The 23,866-nt window shown below is 39.7% G+C and overlaps 1 protein-coding gene across 1 annotated transcript; it reads left to right on the top strand.

Annotated features, from left to right (window-relative positions):
* Nucleotides 1-5,640: 5,640 nt before the first annotated feature.
* JR316_0008205 (uncharacterized protein) lies at nucleotides 5,641-6,631 on the top strand (the record flags this gene model as incomplete). Its single annotated transcript, XM_047893920.1, is given in 3 exon segments — nucleotides 5,641-5,673; nucleotides 5,722-6,030; nucleotides 6,047-6,631. The coding sequence occupies 3 exon segments, from the start codon at nucleotides 5,641-5,643 to the stop codon at nucleotides 6,629-6,631; spliced, it is 927 nt and encodes a 308-aa protein (XP_047747235.1).
* Nucleotides 6,632-23,866: the final 17,235 nt, after the last annotated feature.

The raw sequence follows: 23,866 nt of genomic DNA, 5'->3' as shown, positions 1-23,866 counted from the left end.
GTATCGTAGATTTGTATATAGGTTGTATAGTAGCTTTCTACCACCTCAGTCCAATTATACGAGACTGAGGTGAGACTTTTCCTTGATTAGTTTTATGTCTCTTTACTTACTGTACCGTAGTGTGGCATTGCCACCGTTTACTAGATACAGACTTTCTACCAATAGAGTCCAATTATACGAGACTGAATGTAGCATTGCCACCATTTACTAGATTCAGATTTCTACAGATTATGGGCCAATAAGAGGTCTCAATCTAATCTATAACATATCACACAACACTAAGCAATTCGCCCCTATTCACCCCCTTTGTCCTTTCACGACGCATATTATCCGTGTTCCCCCATTGTCTTCACACTATTTTACCACTTTACATCGATTTCCACTATGCCTAGTGAAGGTATACCCCACAAAATTGAAGCCAAAGACCTCAAAGCGCTCCTGGCCGCCAACCTTTCACGCCCTACAGTTGTTCTCACCTCCGCCCCGCCGTGGGGAGGAAAACAGCTTGACAAAGACAAAGGCAATTGGGTCGAATGGAGTTGTTACGTCCAGGGTGCTCTCGTAGGCAACAGTCTCTTCCGCTACTGCAAACCAAACCCAATTATACCAAACTCCACCACCCAACCTTGTGCTTATGCCAATTGGCAGGAGAATGACGAGCGTGTTTGTGGCTTTCTGGCCGCTGGATGCTCCGACAACAAAATAAAGCACCTTAAACCTCTCGAGCATGATGCTGCCCGATACTGGAAGTTACTTGAGGAGCGACACATGCAGCAAGGACCCATGGGGCAGGTGTACTTTATGCACAATGCCATGGCATTATCCCTCGAGCCGGGTTACATCAGTGACTACGTTGAGAAGATTTCCAAAGTCTTTGACTTACTTGACAAAGTCTGGGCTATGGGGAGCCTTGATCTTGACGCACTCAAACAAGTGATGGCCGTTAACACTTTGCGTCTCCGTGAACAGGACCAAATTGTGCTGTTGGATGACATTTGCCATGGCACGGCAGGCGGAACCCCTTTCACTACCAAAGATATCATCCGATTTGCAGAAGAACGACAGGCTGGTTCTCAATAATAAGAAGGACAACTCACCTAACGCTATTGCCCTTGCTACACAATCAAAATCGAAGTCTAACAACAATTTGTGCTCTAACTGCAAGAAACCGCACTACTCGGCAAAATATTGTATTGCAAAAGGAGGCAGCATGGCTGGAAAGTCCATCAAGGAATCAAAGGCGGCACGGCGGAAGGATCGCAAGGCGGGAAAACAAGCTGACGGCAACACAAAGATAAAGAACAACACCATTCCTGTCTCTTTCACAGACAAAGAGGGTCGCTCATACATTGTGCACGTCAGTGCACAAGATGTTGTTGATGCTGTTCCGGCCCCAAGTACCTCACACGCTTTAGCTCTTCTTGCCACACTCCCAGCGGACTTCAATCCTGATCTTGTGGACTACAAAACCTATGGTTTTAGCGCACTCAGCACCACTATGTCTGACGTTGACCTAGAATCTCTTCCCATTAGATGCAGCCTTGATTGGAATGAATATACGAAACCCACCGCTGAAACCCCTTCTATTTCAGCCCTAAACCAAACCCAATCTACACCCATCTCAACAACCAACTGCCCGTTTTATGTCGACTCAGGTGCTAGCATGCACTTGTCTTCTGATCAATGCAATTTTATTTCATTGCGTTCCATTACTTCTCAATCCGTTCATGATGTCGGTGGTTTTTCTATTACTGCTGTTGCCGTGGGTGATATTCAACTTTGCCTTGAAAATGGTTGCATATTTTTTTTCGTGATGTTCTGTATGTTCCAAATGCAACTGTCCGCCTCATATCCGTCGCTGCCATTACACACCATTCCCAAACAAATATTGGATTTTCTGATATCGGTTGTTTCTTTTTTGACCAAAAAACTGGCACCGTCATCGCGAAAGGCAGTTATTTTGCTTCCACCTAACTTTACTCCCTCGATCTCGCTTCCTCCACTGCTATCCATGCCCACTCTGTGACCATTGCTCCTACTCTTGAGACATTCCATTGCCGTCTAGGCCATGCGAATCTTCAGATTGTAAATGACATGGCACGTTTGGGTGCAGTGAAAGGTATGCCCAAGTCATTCCAGACGAAGCCTTCTGTATGCGACTTATGCGTGCTTGGTAAACAGACACATAAACCCGTACCAAAGCTTCAATCGACGGATGAGGGACATGGCAGGGCAGATAGACGGTTAAAGATCATTTACGTTGATCTTACAGGAAAGTTTGCAGTTGTATCTATCCACGGGAATGAATATATCATGTGCATTGTTGATGATCATTGCCGGAAGCCCTGGTCAATTCCTCTCGCTTGGAAAAGTCAAGCCTTTGAACTTCTTAAAGCCTGGATTATCTTTCAGGAGGCACAAACAGGCGAAAAAGTGCTCATTATCCGTATTGACAGCGGAGAGTTTCGCAGCAAGGAATTTCTGGCATGGGCTGCAGCCTGAGGTATCAGAGTTAAATTTACAGCTCTCTATACATCAGCTCACATTGGGATTGTTGAGCGCATGCATTGTACCATTATGGGAAAGCAGCGTGCAACGCAAGCCTACGCAAAGCTACCTGCATATCTTTAGGAAGAGCTTTATATCACTATGACCTTTCTTACTGGAATGACTAGCAGTCGTGCAATTGACAACAAGGCACCTGACAAATTATGGCTTCTTTGCAAGCCTGACATCTCCTTCTTGCGTGAGATAGATTGCCGTGCATTTGTTTTAATCCAGAACAAGCACAATCCCAAACTGTGGGAGCGATCCACTGAAATGGTTCTAATTGGCTATGATCTGGACTCCAAAGCTTATTGATGTTGGGATCGCACTACTAGAACTATCCACCGTTCACATCATGTGCGATTCATTGAGAGCCATGAAGACCATCTCTATAGAAGCCTCCAGCCACATCCAATCCCTCCAATTTCCCTTACCGACATCCTAGACTCTGCCATATCAACCCCACTTAATCTAAATGATTCCAAAGAGGAGGAGTTCCTCCCATCAGATATGTCGGCATCCATCATCCCTGACCCTGACCCCAACCCTGTTAACCCTCCGGCGCCTATCATTCCACAACCCCCACGATGCTCTAGCTGAATACCGTCTAATGCCAAAGACAAGTTACGTTAAGCAGTGTCTGAGTCAAAAAAGGCGGTGGAACGGAAACAACTAGAGCGTGCGGAGCGTAAAGAAACTAAAAAGACTCTCGCCAACATTTGTGAGGAGGAGCTGAGAAATGTGCCCAAAGTCGTCAAGCAAGCGGCTATAGAAGAGCTATGTGCCATGTTTTCAAAGGGAAATAATGCCACAAAATCCAACATTCATCTTATCTTGTCATCCATCGCATCATCAGCATCCATCAACCCCAATGACTTTCAATTTGACGATGAACCTAGGACATGGGAAGAGGCCCAGCGCTCACCCAATGCAGAGAAATGGGCACAAGGCTACCGCAAAGAGCTTGATAGTCTCAAAAAAATGGGTGTCTACAAGCTTGTACCACGTAGCAATGTTCCACCAGACCACAAAATCAGAAAAGAAAGACCCGTGTTCAAGGCTAAACGTGATGAAACCGGTGCTATTGTCCGATACAAAGTACGTTTGGTTTTTCAAGGATATGAACAAGTCTACGGACGTGACTATCTGCAAACTACATCACCTACTGCGCAAACGTCATTATGGCGAATCCTTTTACACATGGGAGCGGTTTTGGACTGGGACATTCAACAAGTTGATGTAAAAAGCGCATTTCTATACAAGATACTTCCAGACAATGAGGTTCAATACATGAACCAACCTCGAGGCTTTGAGGAACCCGGCAAAGAAGACTATGTATGGATGTTACAGCGAGGATTGTATGGAATGAAGCAGGTGGGCAGGATATGGAATCAAACGCTTCACAGCTCAATGGAAAAATGGGGATTCAAGCGCCTCAAGAGCAAACCATGCATATATTTCTAAAAATCTGACAGTGGTACGGTCATTGCTGGAGTGCATGTTGATGACTTCCTCTTTATTTCAGATTCTCCAGACAAAAACCAATGTTTTAAAAAGCAAATGAAAACTGTTTGGACAATCTCAGACCTAGGAGAACCAAAGTTTATTGTTGGAATTGCTATTGAACGCCACAGAGAATCAAAGTCAATCCTTCTATCCCAGACCGCCCTTATCGACAAAATTACAACCACTTTTGGCCAAAGCGACTCACATCCTATTAGCGTACCCATGGATCCTGGGCTCAAATTGCGGCGACCTGATAAGTCCAAGATGTCTTGGGAAGACAAGGATCGATTAGCCAAATTCCCTTATTGTTCACTCGTGGGATGTTTAATATATCTCACCATCGGTACCCGTCCAGACATAGCGTATGCCATGCAACAACTATCACAATTTCTTGATTCCTTTTCGTATGCACACTGGAATGCGGCCATTCGTGTAGTACGCTATCTGAAGGGTACTCGAGATTTGAAACTGAAACTCGGCGGCAATAAAATCAAACTTATTGGGTTCACTGATTCTGATTGGGCAAACTGCCTTGACACACGTTGAAGTGTAGACGGCTATGGGTTTACGCTAGGATCTGGACTTGTATTGTGGTCTTCTAGGAAACAAGCAACAGTCGCAACCTCATCCACAGAGGCTGAGTACACCGCAGCTTTTGAAGTGTCTAAGGAAGCGATTTGGCTTTGAACGTTACTCGCAGAAATCCAGTTTAGTCCATCTATTGCTTCTCCATTGCTCTGCGACAACAACTCTGCTATCACATTATCCAAGGACTCCTCATATCATAACCGCTCCAAACATTTTGACATTAAACTCCATTTTTTGCGCAAACAAGTCCAGGCAAATGAGATAAACACCGCATACATCAATACCAGAGATAATGTTGCCGATATTTTCACCAAAGCCCTCCATCCTCAATAATTCCTTCGCCTACATTCTCTAATAGGCCTTTCTTGATTACTTGCTTATAACGGAAATTTTTCTTCTTTCTCATTAATTTTCTTCTCTTTTATTTCTTTTTTTTTATCCACATGCAAGCTTAATATTTCTAATTTTTATTCACCATGATTCCATTCGAGGAGAAGCACACACTGTACGGTGAGGAGGAGTGTTGATTTCCACCGCACATGTCCCCTCCTTTATTCGCCCGTTCTTCAACTACACAAAACAGTCTTTATATTGTAGATTTGTATATAGGTTGTACAGTAGCTAGTAGCTTTCTACCACCTCAGTCCAATTATACGAGACTGAGGTGAGACTTTTTCTTGATTAGTTTTATGTCTCTTTACTTACTGTACCATAGTATGGCATTGCCACCGTTTACTAGGTACAGACTTTCTACCAGTAGAGTCCAATTATACGAGACTGAGTGTGGCATTGCCACCGTTTACTAGATTCAGATTTCTACAATGTGATCTGACCCTACCACACAATAGCCACTTTCCCACAAACATCAAGATGCCAAATGACGTCAAGTAGCCCCTAGCTTTGGTAGTCCAGAACAAAATGAAGAATGTACCCATCCTCACCGCGGGCAGAATCAATCCTATGGTAATGCAGTAGTGGACAGTTGCATGCAGAAAATACATGAAGCATGCCGAAAAGACCGCAAAGACCGTGGTCAGTTTTGTAGCTGACGGAATACAGGAATCGCACTTGTTAGCGTAGTATCAAGCGGACGTGACACGCATCAATGGATTCACATTGGACCAATACCTGGAGGAGTTGCAAGCATTAGTGCTGGAGAAGAAATGGGTGCACAAGGTGCGCAAGAAGATCCTGATATTGTACCAGGGGGATCGAGTGTTCATCAACTGGAAGATTGAAATGGAGAACCTCAATGCAATTCTCAAGACGATGGCACCAAAAGAATATGCATTTATAAGTGATGCACTCAAGATTCAATTGGAGTCGCACCTTAATCCGGAGCTGCAAGAATCACTGGGTTTTGAGCCCATACTGGCAACTAATCTTGCAGTATGGTTGTTGGAAGTCAAGGACCAAGATGACCGATTACAAGAAGAACATGCAAGGACTCAATGCTAAATCGACGCAAGCTACACACAACGTGCCCTGGCTCGCAAATTGGAGAAAAAATCTCTCCTTGAGCGGCTGTCTAATGCACCTACCGTTACATCTCGTTACATCGCCATCAAAGGCAAGAGCACAACAATCTTTGGATATTCCAAAGATTATATATCCGCCAAAAATCACTGCCGCCAAACACGCCATTCTTGACAAGCATTTTGGGTGTACCAAATGCTGTCATCTCTATGTGGATCATCACTCCAATTCGTGCCCCAATGGCTGGGCATCGGGAGTGGATTACAAACCACTGACTGAAGCGATGGCGCGTGAGGCTGAACATAAATTCACTGAAGCTGGAAAAGACAAGAAGTCTCTGAGGCCCGTTGGACAGATCAATGCAAGAATTTTGGCATCATCGTCCACACATGTCATACACAATGAAGAAACTGACTCAGACTTGTACATTCCCACGTCTATGACTGTACCTCATCTTTTTCCTATCATGGAAATTGATGGGCTGGTATCATATCCCAATCCTGATTGGAGATGAGATGTTCATTTTGGATCTACACACGACACCCTTAACCCAAGCAGTCATTCTTTCCATAAGTCATCCACTCATCTTATCTTATCAACACTCGTCACATGGGAGCCACGTTATTCCGGATCATGTCATTCTGTCGGATCATCAAGGCTATGCGACGGATCAGTCAACCATCAAACTGCACAGCTTTCTACACTGCCTTGCACAGCCAGACTGTCAACTCTATTTTTATCAACTCAATGGTCTTACTCAGCATCAGACTGCGGATTACTCATTCCAACTTATTTTTGGTTTGTCTTACTCATCCTTTTGTGTTTATTTATATCTTTTCTATTGTCTGTTGCGCTTTTATTGTTTTTGTCTTACCAATCTTCTATGCTTTCTGACTCATCCTTGCTTCTTTTATCTAATCTGTATTACCATTCACCTTCATCGTACACTTCTTTTTTACTCATCCTATTCATTTCTTATCTGTCATTGTGTCAATATTGACATGTTTTATTGTTCTTGCTTATTGTTACACTTGCGTAGCCTCATTCTTGACATTTTGTACAATATATGACTCGGTTTTCAGTAGCTTAGATTGGTATTTTGTTCACGTAGCTTTTAGTATAAAAGCTATAGTAGAATTACACGAAATGATAGGAAAGTTACACCTAGTCCCCACTTTCTTCAAAGCAAGTCAATTTTCATCCAAGTCAAGTCAATTTCAAGTCAATCCATATTGATTCATTTCAATTCCAAGTTCAAGTTCAAGCCAAGCCTAAACCCAAGTCCAATTCAGTCATCAGTTCCACCCTCCGTCAAGACCAAGTTTACTTCCATTCATTCGAAGTCATCTCGCTTTCCATTGATAGAGGATTCCTTCCAAGACCAGTCCTCCTTCTCCTCTAACGCCTCTTCTTCCCAGCGTTGAACATCCCACGTCTATCCAGACATCCAGTACTCCCTACTTCCTCTCCCCCATCCAATCCGTCACCGCTCCTACTCTTTCTACACCTTCCAACCATCGCCGTTAGGAGTATATCCAAGACATCCTTTTCCTCCGTCAACTCATCTGGAGCTATTTCATTCGAGACAGACTTAGTCTTTCATCCTTGATTCAGTCAATACTTCCACGACGTATAGCTTCATTCCAAGCTTCAGAAAGATTGTCAATTTAAGGACATTTTCATCTTCACCATCCCCAAGATTCAGCCCTTCAACGACGTTCTAACTCCCAGTCATCTCCTTATTTCCCATCAAAATGTTCCCCACTCACTTCAGACAACCCCTCTAAGATTCACATTTATTGATTTTTCATCCGCATTCTACGCACCTTCTTCACGCTTTTCATATACACCCGCTATCCAATTTCACGGTTCCATCCCATTTTTAGAAGGCTTTTTTTTTTTTTTTTTTTTTGTTTTGTGTTAGAGCCTCTAAGGGGGGAACCCCTCCCTTGGCTTGGTTCTACTTAACTACCTACTATGCTCCTTTAGTGTGGGTGGCTTTCAACGGCCTACTTCTGCCCTATGGAGGGCCCTCACGTCCCCCCACCTAGTCCAGTTGTCCTAGACTGTTTGAAGTAGCACCTCCGGCCTTATAGGCTCTTTCGCTCTCTATCTTGGATCTTGCATTGACTTGTTTGTGTTTGTTCTTGAGCCTTCTTCTCTAATTTCTGCTTTCCTTGTCTTCTTCCATCCCTTTTTGTAGTAGGTCCTCCTTATATGGTTTTAGTCATTTAGTCATTGCGATGTACAGTAGGCAAAAAAACTATTCGAGTGTTGGTCACGCATGAAAAAATTAATTTATAACTTTGAAATTAAAAATGTTAAAAATATGAGATTATTCACAGATATACTATATGGTGTTAGCTAAAGGATGACATACTGATCATGTGATTTGTCCAAGAATTGACCAAACAGCAGCATACACAATTTGCTAAGTCATTCAAACAGTTTTTTTGCTAGTAATTTAAATGCTATAAACTATGTATTATCACATGACTTTGTTGATATACCAAACAACTATCAATAAAATCATGTGACTACATGTTGAATAGGTATATAATAGCTACAACCAACCTCTTTATCCCCCCAATCAAGCATGAAACCCCTTTCTAAAGCAACCATTGCTACTATTGTCTCTCTTCTTACTTCTAGTCACTCCTATGCCTCTATCAAGGCCCAGACTGGAGCTAGTGCTGTTTGCCTAGTTCTTTCCAGAGCTCCCGTCGTTGTCTCTTGTATCTTTTGCATTTGAAAATGAAATGCTCGACCGTCTCCACTGCCTTCCGCCCGCCTCTCCTTTTGTAGCATTTTGGGCAAAATTCCGTCTGGTTTTCGGTGAACTTGCTGAGGTGGCTGTTTAGTGGGATGTGTCATGTCCGCAGCTGTATCAGCACACTGGCCTGGGTCCTGTTGAGTTTTTTGATGGCTCTTCTATATCTGATGAAAGGGAATTCGGTGTCTATCGATGCAAATGTTTGTTTTCTTTTCGACAAGTTCCATCGGTCCTTCCAGATAGTCATCAGTTCCTCCTGATACACTTGTTTTTTGGCAGACGTGCTACGCTTCAACGTGGATTTCAGGGGGGTGGGTAGTTAGTCATCGGGGGAAAAGTCCCCTTCCGCCGCTCGTTTTGCTTCCTCGTCCGCTCGCTCATTCCCCAGTACGTCAGAGTGACCAGATATCCAGTGCAGTGTAATATTTCCCTGCAAGGAGCGAAAAGCTGCGTCAATGTCCATCATTATACTTTGTCCTGACTTAGCTTTGGGTTGTCTTAAATTCTGTAACAGCAACTGGTTGTCGCTGAAAACATCGATCATGTCTCGATGTGTCGTCTCCTCGTTCTCGATGAGCTTGGAGGCCAGCAGGCCTCCTACAGCCTCCGCCTCGTAGGTGTTGTGGTCCTCGTTGGTTACCAGGTACTTACGCAGAACTTTCCCGTGTCTGTCTTGATATGTTCTGAACAATACTGCGGCCCCGCCGGTTCCCTGATCGTGGCTGGATCCGTCTGTGTTTGGAAGGCTTATTTACCATTGTACCCAGACGACCCGGTTATCCTCTTCTTACCATTTCGCTTTTGTTACCCTTCACAATCCACACCATCCTAATCTACTTAAATTCTAGGCAGCGTCCTCCCTTAAGAAACTTAGGAGAAGGTTTTGTCCTATCCAGTCTGGACCACTCTTTCCCTGGGGTTTGTGTTTGTTGGATTACATATAGTTTATAACCAATCACGAACTTCAATCTTCACTGGCAGTCGTGGATTTTTCCTACCGTATATGACCCATGCTTGACACGGGATCCTCTTCCACAGTGATTAGCAAAGCACTTGTAAACCAACTTGGCCTCCGCCACTATCTACTATCCCCAGCAGAAGACAACCTCTCCTCAATTGACAGCACACCATTAGAGTGCCGGGAGTATGCGAAGATTAGGGTTTCATCAGGAAACGGGAGTTGGAAATCACAAAAGCATAGGGCAAAGATACACCCTTGGCTGTCTATACCACTTTTACTTGGACTGTCATTTTTATCCCTAGAAAATATTATCATTAATGCTCAGGAGCAAACAGCAATTAATAAGAGGACGGGATATGATCTTATGAATCCCAAACAGAATAATGAGGGGCACCAGACTAAGAACCAACCAACCACCACAAGGAAGGTATTGAGCAGAGTGGATGTCAGTCAAGAGGCGTTGAGACAATCTGCTATTGAAAAAGAGCAGAGATTGCAATCCAATGTTGGTCTAGAAGCAGCCAAGCAGCTGGTAGCCACAATATAGTTGCAAATTAATAATATTCAATTCCAGGAGAAGCTGCAGCGTATGGACCAAGCAATGAAAGAGAAATACTGTGACCAATTCCCTGATCGACTTCCTGATAATGTCAACGTTCCAGATCATATTTATTATCGAATACGACTGGTTGATCCCACCAAAGTACATGCAGGTCGAGGGTATTCAGCGCCAAAGAAATATCACGACGCATGGAAGAAATTGCTTAATGAGCATCTAGCTGCAGGATGGATAAGACAGTCATCCTTGGAATATGCATCTCTAGCCTTCTGCATCCCCAAATACAAAAATAGAGTGCCAGATCTCACAGTACCCCCTCGTTGGGTTAATGACTACCGAGAGATTAATAAAAACACAGTGGCAGATAAATTTCCATTACCACGTGTGGACAACATACTGGCAGACTGCGGAAAGGTAAAATTCTTTGCAAAGTTAGACATGACAAATAGCTTTTTCCAAACACAAGTTCATCCTGATGACATTCACCTCATTGCTGTATGCACACCTTGGGGTCTGTATGAATGGGTTGTGATGCCAATGGGAGGAAAAAATGCATCAGCAACTCATCAGCGACAAATGACAGATGCCTTGAGAGAACTTATTGCAGCTATTTGCCATGTATATCTTGACAACATTGTTATCTGGGCAAACACCCTTATGGAACTGGAAGATTGGGTAGAAAAAGTCTTGCTTGCACTCAGAAAAGCTGGATTATACTGTAACGCAAAGAAGTCTATTTTCTTTGTGACCGAGATCAACTTGCTTGGACATGTCATCTCAGAAAGAGGAATAGAAGCCAACTCCATGAAGACAGACCATGTCAAGAACTGGCCACGTCCAACAAATGCTACAAATGTACGGGGATTTCTAAGACTTACCCAATACCTGGCAGCCTTTTTTCCGGGACTTGCAAAACACACAAGCATCTTGACACCCTTGACAAGTAAGGAATGTGATCGAGAATTTCCTAATTGGACGGACAGCCATGAACAAGCCTTTAACAAACTCAAGGCACTAGTGACAGGGACTGAATGCCTAACAGTTATCAATTATGATGACCTTGATGGCAAGATCTATGTCACAACTAATGCAAGCAATTGTAGGACAGGTGCTGTGTTGAGTTTTGGTACAAGTTGGGAAACAGCACGACCGGTGGCCTATGATTCATATCAATTAAAAGATGCAGAGAAGAATTATCCGACGCATGAAAAAGAACTATTGGTAATTGTGAAGGCCCTTAAAAAATGGCGTAGCAGTCTGTTAGGAGTCAAATTTGACATCTATACAGACCACCAAATACTAGAATATTTCCAAGCTCAAAAGGAAATGTCCTGCTGATAGATGCAATGGTCAATGTATATGGCCAATTTTGATTTTGAAATTCATTACATCTGTGGAGAGGAAAACTCTGCAGCGGACGCCCTCTCATGGATGCCTGAAGAAGAACCAAATCCAAGGTTTGCTGCCTGCGCATTAGCGTATACAAAAAATCCCCGTCACACAGAACCAAAGAAGATTCATCAAGAGACCATAGGAGCGGTTATGTCTATTTCCATTGACAGACAGTTTGTGCAGTCAATCAAGGATGGATACGAGATGGATGCATTTGCAAAGCAAGTATGAGATGGTATCCAAAAGGGCAGCTTGACTGGGGCTTGCAAGGAAGATGGGCTGATTTATTTTGGACAGCGGCTCTTGATACCTCAAGACACAAAACTCCGAAAGAAACTCTATTCACATAAGACAGTTTATTTTTAACGTACATTACCTAAGATTTAATATCTAGGAGATTGCGTGAAACACAGTCTATTTTTGCTTACTAGCAATCTAGGAGATTGACGTGATGTACGTGTCATTTAGACTAGAAAATTATAGCGTGGAACATGGGCCATTTAGCATAAATGGCCCTGCCACCTATCTAGCTTGGAAAAAGAACATTCCGTGAGCCTGGCAACACGGACAAATACTGTTCCGTGTTTTTGATTATTTTTGAATGCATGAAAGACCAATGACTTTGATGCATAATACCAATATCTTACATATGTATATTCAATGTTTATAATGTTTTGTTACTCAGTGAGAGACCAAATATTGACAGCTTGATTATACTTTGGCGGAAAGATGTGTTCTGTGTCAAAAACACGAAGGAAAGATGTGTTCCGTGTCAAAAACATGGAGGAAACTGGTGTTCCATGTCAAGTATGTTATATATCAAGAAAACCCTGTCAAAAACGCGGTGGAAAGTGTTATTTTGTCTCAGATGCATTTATGATAGGACAAGAATGTTCCATGTCAAAAACACGGAGGAAAGTGGTGTTCCGTGTCAAGAACTTAGTGGAAACTGGTATTCTGTGTTAAGTATGTTCTATGTCAAAAAAACCCTGTCAAAATATGGTGAAAAGTGTTATTCTATCTCAGATGCATTCATGGTGGAACCAGAATGTTCCATGTCAAAAACATGGAGGAAGATGGTGTTCCATGTCAAAAACGCGGAGTAGGGGGTGTTCCATGTCAAGAACTTAGTGGAAACTGGTGTTTAAAAAGACAATTTTCTGCGTAAAGTGCATTCATAATGAAAAGTGCATTTATGTCAAAACAGCATACATGGTAGAAAGTATATCTATATCAAAATATACCTTGGTGTAATATGTCTCTTTATTGAAGTAATATATTGGTATTTGTTTGGCTTTGTGGTGTTGTCTAAAAATATAACAAATAAGGGTTTTCCGTTGTGTCATCAAGCTTGCTTCCTGAATCTATTAATAGTGCTCATCCTTTGATACTTTTATGCATTGCTAGAAACCCATTGTGTGCTTTTTGGAGCACCAATGTGGTGTTTGTCTTTGGGTTTTTTGGTAATTCTATACTTCTACTGTAGCTCAATCAGAATATGAAAATGAACTTATAATATATCAACATATTTCTGTGTAATAAACTGTACAATATTTGATTAACATGCTTTCCTTTAGTAGCATTATTAAGGGGGTAGCCTGGACCTTTTGAACTATTTCATTATTTTCTAATTAGGTTAAATAGGTTGTATGCCAAGTTTGAGCTCAAATAGAGCATTTGAATTGATTGAACCATAATGTGTATTCTACCCCTCCTCTTCTCCCTGTATCAATGCCTTAATAATCAGATAATTTGAAGCCCAACTGGGAAATAATAGGCATTTTTATAAGAGCTTTTAGAACCCAGAATCATGATTAAATTCTTAGTATGAAGAGTAGTACTCCCCACCTCTTGTAAATACTGTATATTCTCTGATGGAGCAGAAAAAGTCTTGAGCTCTGAAATAACATCTTAGAGCTACTTTACAGTATGTTATTAACACAGAACAGTATCTAGGAATATATTATATACAAAGAAATAGCTTGGGTAAGAAGCTACAACAAAGAAGTTGTGTGGTGTACATAATACAAGCATAGCTTCCTTTAAACTAGTCTATATTCCACAAAATGGACATTTATAAGTAGCTATCAATGTCCCTTACATGTTACAGTAATACATGTAGGCCTTTAAACCAACCCTTAAGATGGTAGATGAAGAATATTAAATATATTTCAAAAATAGACAAAATGTGATATATACAAGCAAAGACATTAGTTATAAAATAAATGAGTAGTACAGACCTGTAGCTCTAGAAAATACCTATAGAAAGTTAAAAGGATCATGAGATTCCAAAGTGTCTGGACTGAGATATGTCAAAATGTATTTCAGAAAAATGTCAAAGTGGTGACCACAAACAAAGTATAAATAAAGACCAATATCCATCCGGGTCTCAAATGGATTGTTCAACATCTTTCTTTGCATATCTCAGCAACCACTGGTCCGATGCACAATATCCTCTATATTCTGAAGAGCTAGAATTTGGGGCTACACGAATCTGCTTTTATATATATTGATTATAGTCATTTACATATGGTAAATGGAATAATACTGCATATTTGATAGACAATGTTATTCACCTTGCACCATCTCCCATAATGTATGTAATTTTACACTTATTGACAAACATGTTTAGAAAATGTATTAATGTATATATAGCTGTCAAGAAGATAGATTATTGTAAGGTGTTTGTAAAGATATGATCTAATCATCAATACTCAACATTTCTTATCATGGCCACCTTAAATCAGGATGTTCTCATTTTCCAGGACAGCTATAATACCATGTATTTGATAGTAGGCACTTTGAAAAGCAAATAAACATAGATAATAGATGGCTAAAACTCTATCTTGACAGATAATAAAAGATGCAGTGTCAGAAAAAGATGGAGAATAGTACCACCCATGATAGAAATTTCACATCAGTTATTGGCTTTAAAACTTGGAATAATGGGTGCCTAATATGACCCAGTTGCACTTGAGGTTATCTGATCAGTAAAGCATTGATACAAAAATATTTTCTTTTTAGTGGATGCAGTTGACATGGAATATTCTTTTCCCTCATGAATGCACTTGACATGGAACACCTCTTTCCATTGCATTTTTGACATGGAACATCCTTGAAATAGAACATCTCTTTCCATCAAGTTGTTAAGATGGAATATTTTCTTCTACCATGTTTTTGACACGGAATACTTGTGCTCCGCGTTTTTGACACGGAACACCTGTGCTTCAAGTTTTTGACATGGAACACCACTTTCCTCCGTGTTTTTGATATAGAATATCCTAGTTCCACCATGGATGCATCTGACATGGAATAACACTTTCCACCACATTTTTGATATGGTTTTTTTGGCATAAAACTTACTTAACATGGAACACTAGTTTCTACTAAGTTCTTGACATGGAACACTAGTTTCTTCCGTGTTTTTGACATGGAACATCCTGGTTTCACCATAAATGCATCTGACATAGAATAACACTTTCCACTGTGTTTTTAATATGGTTTTTTTGACATAGAACATACTTGACATAGAACACCAGTTTCCACTAAGTTCTTGACACAAAACACCATCTTCCTCCGTGTTTTTGACATGGAATATTCTGGTTCCATCATGAATGCATCTGAGACAGAATAACACTTTTCACTGCGTTTTGACAGGGTTTTTTTGAACATACTTGACATGGAACACCAGTTTCTACTTGCTTGACACGGAACACCCCCTGCTTCGCATTTTTGACACAGAACACCATCTTCCTCCGTGTTTTTGACATGGAACATTCTGGTTCCACCATGAATGCATCTGAGACAGAATAACACTTTCCACCGCGTTTTTGACAGGATTTTCTTGATATAGAACATACTTGACACGGAACACCAGTTTCCTCCATGTTTTTGACACGGAACACATCTTTCCGCCGAAGTATAATCAAGCTATCAATATTTGGTCTCTCACTGAGTAACAAAACATTATAAACATTGAATATACATATGTCAAATATTAGTATTATGCATCAAAGTCATTGGTCTTTCATGCATTCAAAAATAATCAAAAACACGGAACAGTATTTGTCCGTGTTGCCAGGCTCACGGAATGTTCTTTTGCCAAGCTAGATAGGTGGCAGGGCCATTTAGGCTAAATGGCTCGTATTCCATGCTATGATTTTCTAGTCTAAACGATATGCACATCACATCAATCTCCTAGATTGCTAGTAAGCAAAAATAGACCGTGTTTTACGCAATCTTCTAGATATTAAATCTTAGGTAATGTACATTAAAAATAAACTGCCCTATGTGCTCTATTTTTTGGCACATAACGCAATGGGACATTTTGGCTTTGACAAATTGTATGACACGCTACATGATTTGTATTACTGGCCAAACATGCGGAAAGATCTCAAAAAGGCATACATCCCTTTGTGCACAGAGTGTCAGAGAAATAAAGACAGAACATCAAGACCGGCAGGACCGTTGCAACCCTTGCCAGTTCCCAATAAACGACTTACATCAGTTGCTTTGGATTTCATTGGACCGCTCCCAGAAGAGAGGGAATAAGATACAATTTTGACAATGACATGCAGATTAGGCACCGACATTTAGATTGTCCCAACACACTCATCATGGAATGCCAAACAAATTGCAAAAGCGGTGGTAGATCATTGGATCTGCAAAAATGGATTGATGGATGAACTCATTTGTGATTGCGATGTGATTTTTACCTTAGAACTCTGGGCGGCAATCTGCAAACTACTAGACGTAAAAGTCAAGATGTCAACAGCATACAGTGGGCAAAAAAACCGTTCAAGTGTTGGTCACATATGAAAAGATTAATTTATAACTTTGAAATTAAAAATGTTAAAAATATGAGATTATTCACAGGTATACTAAAGGGTATTAGCTAAAGGATGGCACACTGATCATGTGATTTTTCCAAGAATTGACCAAACAGGAGCATATACAGTTTGCTAAGTCATTCGAACAGTTTTTTTACTAAACACTTGAGTATCAATAAATCATATTTACTAGTACTTTGTATGTCCACCCTTGGCCTTAATCACTGCTGCACACCTTCTAGGCATGCTAGCAATCAAATTCTGCACCACTTCCTTGGGTATTCCATTCCATTCCTTCTCAACCCTCTTCCAAAGTTCATGAATACCCTTTGGTGGGACTTCATGTTCATTAAGTCTTCTTTTGAGGTATTCCCATAGATGTTCAATGGGGTTGAGATCTGGAGATTGTGCAGGCCATATGAGGACCCTAAAATTCTGCTCTTCAAACCATTTCTTGGCCAATTTTGAGGTGTGCTTGGGGTCATTGTCTTGCTGAAAGTGGATCTCTTCCACCTATTGACCATACCACTCCAAGAATTTTAGGAGCTCATTACCTAGGATCTCAGTATATAACTGAGCATCCATCTTCCCATCAATTCTAATGGCAAATCCAATTCCTTCCTATCCCATACAACCCCACATCATCAAGTTTTCTCCTCCAAACTTCACAGTTTGCTTGATCCTCCTGGGGTCCTGTCTGTTTTCCTTGTCTATCCACACCTGATCTCTACCATCTGAACCCAATCTGTTGATTTTGGTCTCATCTGACCACTAGACCCTTGCCCAGTCATCCACAGTCCACTCCAAGTGCCTTTCTGCAAACTCCAATCTAGCCCTCCTATGCTTTTTTGATAACAAAGGCTTCTTTTGTTTTGCCACTGAGACCATGCCAGTTGATTTGAGTGCATTCCTAACTGTTTGAGGACTGATATTCTGGCCATTAATAGTAGCCAGAGACTTGGCAGCTTGCACAGCATTCTTGATTTGTCCAGTTCGAATTCCACACTTGGTATAGGTGATATTGGCACCAGTCAGTTTCTTTGGGCGTCCTCCATGGGAAACCACTGCCTCAGGACAGTAGTCTTGGCAAATCTTGGTGATAGAACCAGCACTAGCTCCAGTCTGGGCCTTGATAGAGGCATAGGAGTGACTAGAAGTAAGAAGAGAGACAATAGTAGCAATGGTTGCTTTAGAAAGGGGTTTCATGCTTGATTGGGGGGATAAAGAGGTTGGTTGTAGCTATTATATACCTATTCAACATGTAGTCACATGATTTTATTGATAGTTGTTTGGTATATCAACAAAGTCATGTGATAATACATAGTTTATAGCATTTAAATTACTAGCAAAAAAACTGTTTGAATGACTTAGCAAATTGTGTATGCTGCTGTTTGGTCAATTCTTGGACAAATCACATGATCAGTATGTCATCCTTTAGCTAACACCATATAGTATATCTGTGAATAATCTCATATTTTTAACATTTTTAATTTCAAAGTTATAAATTAATTTTTTCATGCGTGACCAACACTCGAACAGTTTTTTTGCCCACTGTACGTAGCCTCATTCTTGACACTTTGTACAGTATATGACTCAGTTTTTTTACTAAATACTTATTACATTATACAAACAATTATTACTAACACAATTGTTGCACACAACGAGTCAGACTTATAAGGCAGTAGTCTATATTCATTCCTTCTAGTGACTAAGTGCTCCTATTTGTCTAAATTGATGATTACATCAGCAATATGCCAACCCGCACTTGCACTAACGACTCATCCTGACTAGGCGCTTTTTGTAATTATTCCTTTATTCTTCCATTTTCCAATATATAAATAATATCAGGCCGCTTATTCTTTATGCCAGTTTGCCAGAAGTCCATGTAATGGCACTTAGAGAATACAACAGTGTTTTAGACAGACACCTAGAAGCCGGGGGCTTAGTCATACTGCTTGTTACAAAGATAGTTTAATATCTTAGGTCAATGACTGCAGAATGCACTACATTAAGGTTTGAGACTCGTTATAATCATGCTTTAGGCTAATAACCTAAATAGTATTATGTTTATCATGTATGAGAACCTACAAAGAACATACAATTTTAGCTTCAAGATACTGAACAAGAATTTTTCCCCATTAGGCAATTATCATCCTAATTAAGTACTAATAATAAGAGTGCTTAATATGTAAGCTCTTATCCACTATTGCTGTTGCTTCCCTCACGTTTTTGGCTAGAATACACATATTTACTATAGATGGTAGTCTTAATGGTACATAAAGTACATAGTACCCAGTTGTGTATAACTATATTCATAGCGGTAACACACCCTTCAATGTTAGACAACACGCTTAATAATTGGTTTCTTCCATCCTTTGTATGCAAGAGTGTGTACTTATATACATAAAAAATGCCAAAAATTGAGCATTTATACATGTAGCCAATTCCTTGTCTCTTCAGCATGAGCATCATTGAGTGCTGCTTGACTATTTGCCCACCGCTCCTACTGTGTAGATGGTCACAGATGTGTGTGCAATTAGAATTTCAGGCCTTGTAAGTCAAAACAAGGACTGAACAATAGCAAAAGTAGCAGCCTTCTACTCAGCCAAACTCAATTTTGCCCAACAAAATTACCCTACTCATAAAATTGAAATGTTTGTGGGTATTAAAATGATGCTTTGGCATTGCGAGATCCTGCAAAAGGTCAAGTTCAAATGGGTTATGGATTATAAGGGCTTAATTCATTTACTGAATCAAAAGAACCTTTCTAAAAGACAAGCGCATTAGCTTAAGAAAATATTTTTGTTTGAATTTGAAGTCTTTTATATACCAGGCAGTGAAAATATTGTTGCAGACACATTATTGTGCATATACTTAAATAACTCACCTAGAACAGTATGCACACACAGCAAATACTCATACCATGATATTGTTGACAACAAAGGCAAAGTTAAAAATAGCACTATGTCTATATTAGCAGGCATAGAAGCAAAGGTGGCTTCACATACCTTATGTCTACAGAAAACCATGCTGCCTGCTGAAATGAATTGTCTTGAAACTTTGAAAGAGTTTGCTACACATATGGGCAGGCATTTTGTTCTCAAGCCTCCTAGCAAGCAAAAAGAGGGCAAGAATATTGCAAAAGACTTAAATATAGCCCAATGTACCTTAGAAAAACTGATAATCAAATTATTGGCTTGTAAAAAGTCCGCAGTAATCCATTTGGAAAATAATGTTCCAAAAATGGAACAGGCCACAGACTTGCCCAGCTTGGATCACAATGCCAAGAGCCAAGACCTGCCAAGTCTATTGGACTTAGCATCATTAGCAGTAAATGGGTTTGATGTAGTTGAGGAAATATGCAACCAATACTCCTCAGACTTCTTCTTTGGACAAATTTTCAAGGAACCTAAAGAGTTCCAAAACTTTGAAGTAAAAGATGGACTTATATTTCTGAAAGAAAAAGACAAATTACTACTTTGTATACCTAGAATAATCACCAAAGGCAGGAGTATAAAAGAAATCATCATATCTAAAGCCCAGTTTGTACTTGCACATTTAGGTGCTGCTACAACTATTGACTATCTAAGAAGCCATGTTTGGTAGAAGGACATGGTGTCCAATATAAAATTATTCTGTGAAACATGCTCAACATGCAAAATGAGTAAGCCCAGCAATCAGAAACCTTATGGTTTATTAAATCCATTACTTATTCCCAGAACACCTTGGAAATCTATTGGAATGGACTTTATTAGACCATTATCTGAGTCTAAGAATTGGGACGGTGTATATAATTCAATAACTGTTGTAATTTGTCTATTAATAAGTATGGTATACTTCATTCCAAGCAGGACAAATTACACTGCAAAGCAAGTTGCAGAATTAGTCTTTGAACATGTATATAAATTGCATGGTTTACCTTGTAATATTATTAGTGATCAAGATGTGTGGTTTATCAGCATATTCTAGACTCATCTCAATCAACTTGTTGAGACAAATTTTAAAATGTCCGGTGCATATTACCCTCAAATGGATGGATCTACGGAACAAGCTAATAAAACAATAAATCAAATGCTGCGGAAGTGTGTAAATGGGAAACAAACTGACTGGGTATCCAAATTATCTAGAATTGAGTTTGCTATCAATTTAGCCAGATTTAAAAGTACTAAATACACACTCTTTTTCCTCAATATTGGACAAATGCCACAGCTTATAATCTGAAATTCTGCGGATAAATTAGAATATCCCTCAGTCAGAAACTTTGCACTGCAAAAAAAATTAGCCATAATGTCTGCTCATAATAGTATTCTGGTGGCACGTGTCAAACAAATTTGGGACGCAAATAGAAAATGTCAATTATCTCCATTTGTGGAAGGAGATCTAGTATATATATCAACTAAAAATATCATATTCCCTAAAGGATTCCCTAAAGGATTGGCTCAAAAGCTAATACCCAAATATATTGGCCCTTACAAGATATTGGAAGACTATAGTAATCAATCTTACAAGCTTAACCTGTCTAATTTTCTTAAGCAACGGGGTGTGCATAATGTATTCTATGCCTCTTTATTACAGATACATTATGCTAATGATGACTGGCTATTCCCTGGAAGATTGGATGAGCAGATAAACTCAGTAGATGCACCTGGAACCAAATGGGATATTAAGAATATTAAATCCCACTTTGGATTGGGTGAAAACTTATTTTTTGAGGTAGAATGAAAATCTAGTAATATTACATGGCTTCACTATGACAGAATTGCTGACTTACTAGCTTTCAAAGCATATTTAGAACTTCTTGGTATTGACAAAATATCACAACTACCAAAGAGGCATGGCAAACCAATAACCAATGATTCTCAAGTCTTTCTTCACTCTGTGTATCCTTTACCCCTCCCAAAAACTCATAAATCCTTTATTCATTTTTGTTTTTTCTTTGTTAAAATTATTCCCTGCTTTTATTGATCCTATCACACTTCTTAGACCCCAATTTTAATATTAACCTCTTCTTCAACCAAGCTTTTTCTTTATCCAACACCTTTAACTCTATCCCCATTGCCGCTCCTCCTGCAAATCCAACTACTACCCCTGTCAACAGTGTTGAAGTTAACCCGCCCACTATACCTACTATTGCTGAACCTGCTGTCAGACCTGTTGCGCTACCCACCACGGTTACAGATACCCTGTTTTTTTTATTGCTTCCCACTATTTCTCACCCTGGAGTTTGTCGCATCACCTAAAATTATTTTGTATTTTTTGAACTACAGGTTGGATTTACTGAGTTTGATGCTCAGCAAGCCATTACTACCAAACTCTTATTGATTTTCTGTGCTTATGATAGCAAGCTCTGCGCTCAAGTCAACCCTACTATTGCTTTATCATACATTTCTTACGGATACCCAGCCATCTCTCAGTTGTTTAATATCTATGCAGTAGAATCCAAGCACTTTGCTTTTTGGAACAATATCATCTGCCACTATATTATGGATGGTGTTCCTATTACACTCAAACTATTTACCATGCCTGTCCCTCACGTTGTGCAATCCATTTGTCCCAACCCAACTCTAACTTCTTGCAATTCTTGCATTTTGCCTAATATTAATCCCAAGTTATTCAATATATCTCACAGTGCCGGACGCCTTTTTAACAACATGCTCTTGCTGTCTGCTTCTGCCAAAATTGTGCACCGCAAGCAAAACAATCAATACTTCTACAAACACAATTTTAAGCACAAGCAGGCTTCCACGGGCATTAAATTGTGTTTTTCTTGCAATAATTGCAACAATCCTTTCCATAACTTATCTGCTTTTCAGGCTAGACCTTCAAATTCCACTATCATTTAAATCTCCATTCTGTTTTCTTTTACTTATTTATTGGGCATTGCTTCAACAATACCCAGAGGGCATATATGACATTCCTAAACTTTTTCCATCTTCATTATCTTTTCTTTTATCTTATCTATGTTTTGACTTCATTCTCATTCTGCTAATACACCCAGACTGATTAGATTACCATTGGCTAGGATCTATCTTATTTATCTCCCATTTTTTCTTTGGCCTTGTTACTTTATTTGGACTCTAATTATATTAGCTAGCAAGTCCTATAGTATAAATACATGTGTGTTTCTACTGTAGATTCCTAATGAACAATAAATACATTTTACCTGTTTTACCAGTGCTAAAGCTTTGCTACTCAATCTTTCTATATTGCTAGAATGATACTATTGTTACCTCCCAGTCATAATAGTTACTTCTGTCACATTTATTTATGCTTTGTTTGTGATCACCTTTTTAGCCTTTCTCCGAGATACATTTTGACATATCTCAGCTCAGACTCATTGGATTTTCATAATTCTATATATCACAAATAGATGTCATTTGGAAATAAACAGCTATACTATTTGAATATGTTTTAGATGTTGTCTTTCCCATCATATTTTGCTTTTTTGATATTTTTAGACAATATTGCTTATTCTTCTTGTACCATCTTATGAAGTATTTTTGCTTTTTAGCACTCTGAATATAATATGTAGAGTACATTAAAAACTATCTGTATATGTATAATATGTACATTTTGGTGAAGAATAAGCAGTGATATACTAATATTATGATAGAAACTTAACCCCTTCTTGTTTGCCTCATAACCAAGGTATTTTACTTCATCCAGAATGTTTCAAAAATATGTATTGCATTTGTGGTATTATATAGAGCAGCATTATATACCTATATGTGCTAGAAATAGCCATTTCATCTCATAATAAAATATACAAATTCTGGAGAGGATAAGGAGTAGTATTCTTCAATCTTAGAGTTGCACCAAGATTTTGGGCTTTAAAAATTGGTATAATAGGCGCCTAACCAATCCTAGCTAGGCCTGAAGCTATTTTATCAAAAAGGCATTCATACAATGGGTAAGGGAAGGGATAGAGTACACATCCTAATTCAATAGGTTCCACTGCTCTAATTAAGCTAAAACTTGGCATGTACTCTACCTAACAGAAATAAAAAATAATTGCATAGTCAAAAGAACATATACCAGCCCCTGGAGGGTGCTATTTAAGGTACACTTTTTGACCAAAACATTGTACGCTTAATTGCACAATAATGAGTAAAGATATTGTAATTTTGATTTCAGATTCGGATTGGGACACCTTAAAACTATAGGTCTACTAAAAGCACCAAGGAAAAAGGTCCAGAAATGCACCCAAAAGCCCCCAATCCATTGCCAGCAATACA

Source organism: Psilocybe cubensis, chromosome 7, assembly GCF_017499595.1.
Source record: "Psilocybe cubensis strain MGC-MH-2018 chromosome 7, whole genome shotgun sequence".
In the NCBI taxonomy this organism is placed as follows: Eukaryota; Fungi; Basidiomycota; class Agaricomycetes; order Agaricales; family Agrocybaceae; genus Psilocybe; species Psilocybe cubensis.
Note: the sequence above shows the minus strand (reverse complement) of the source record. Positions and strands in the feature narration are given on the sequence as shown.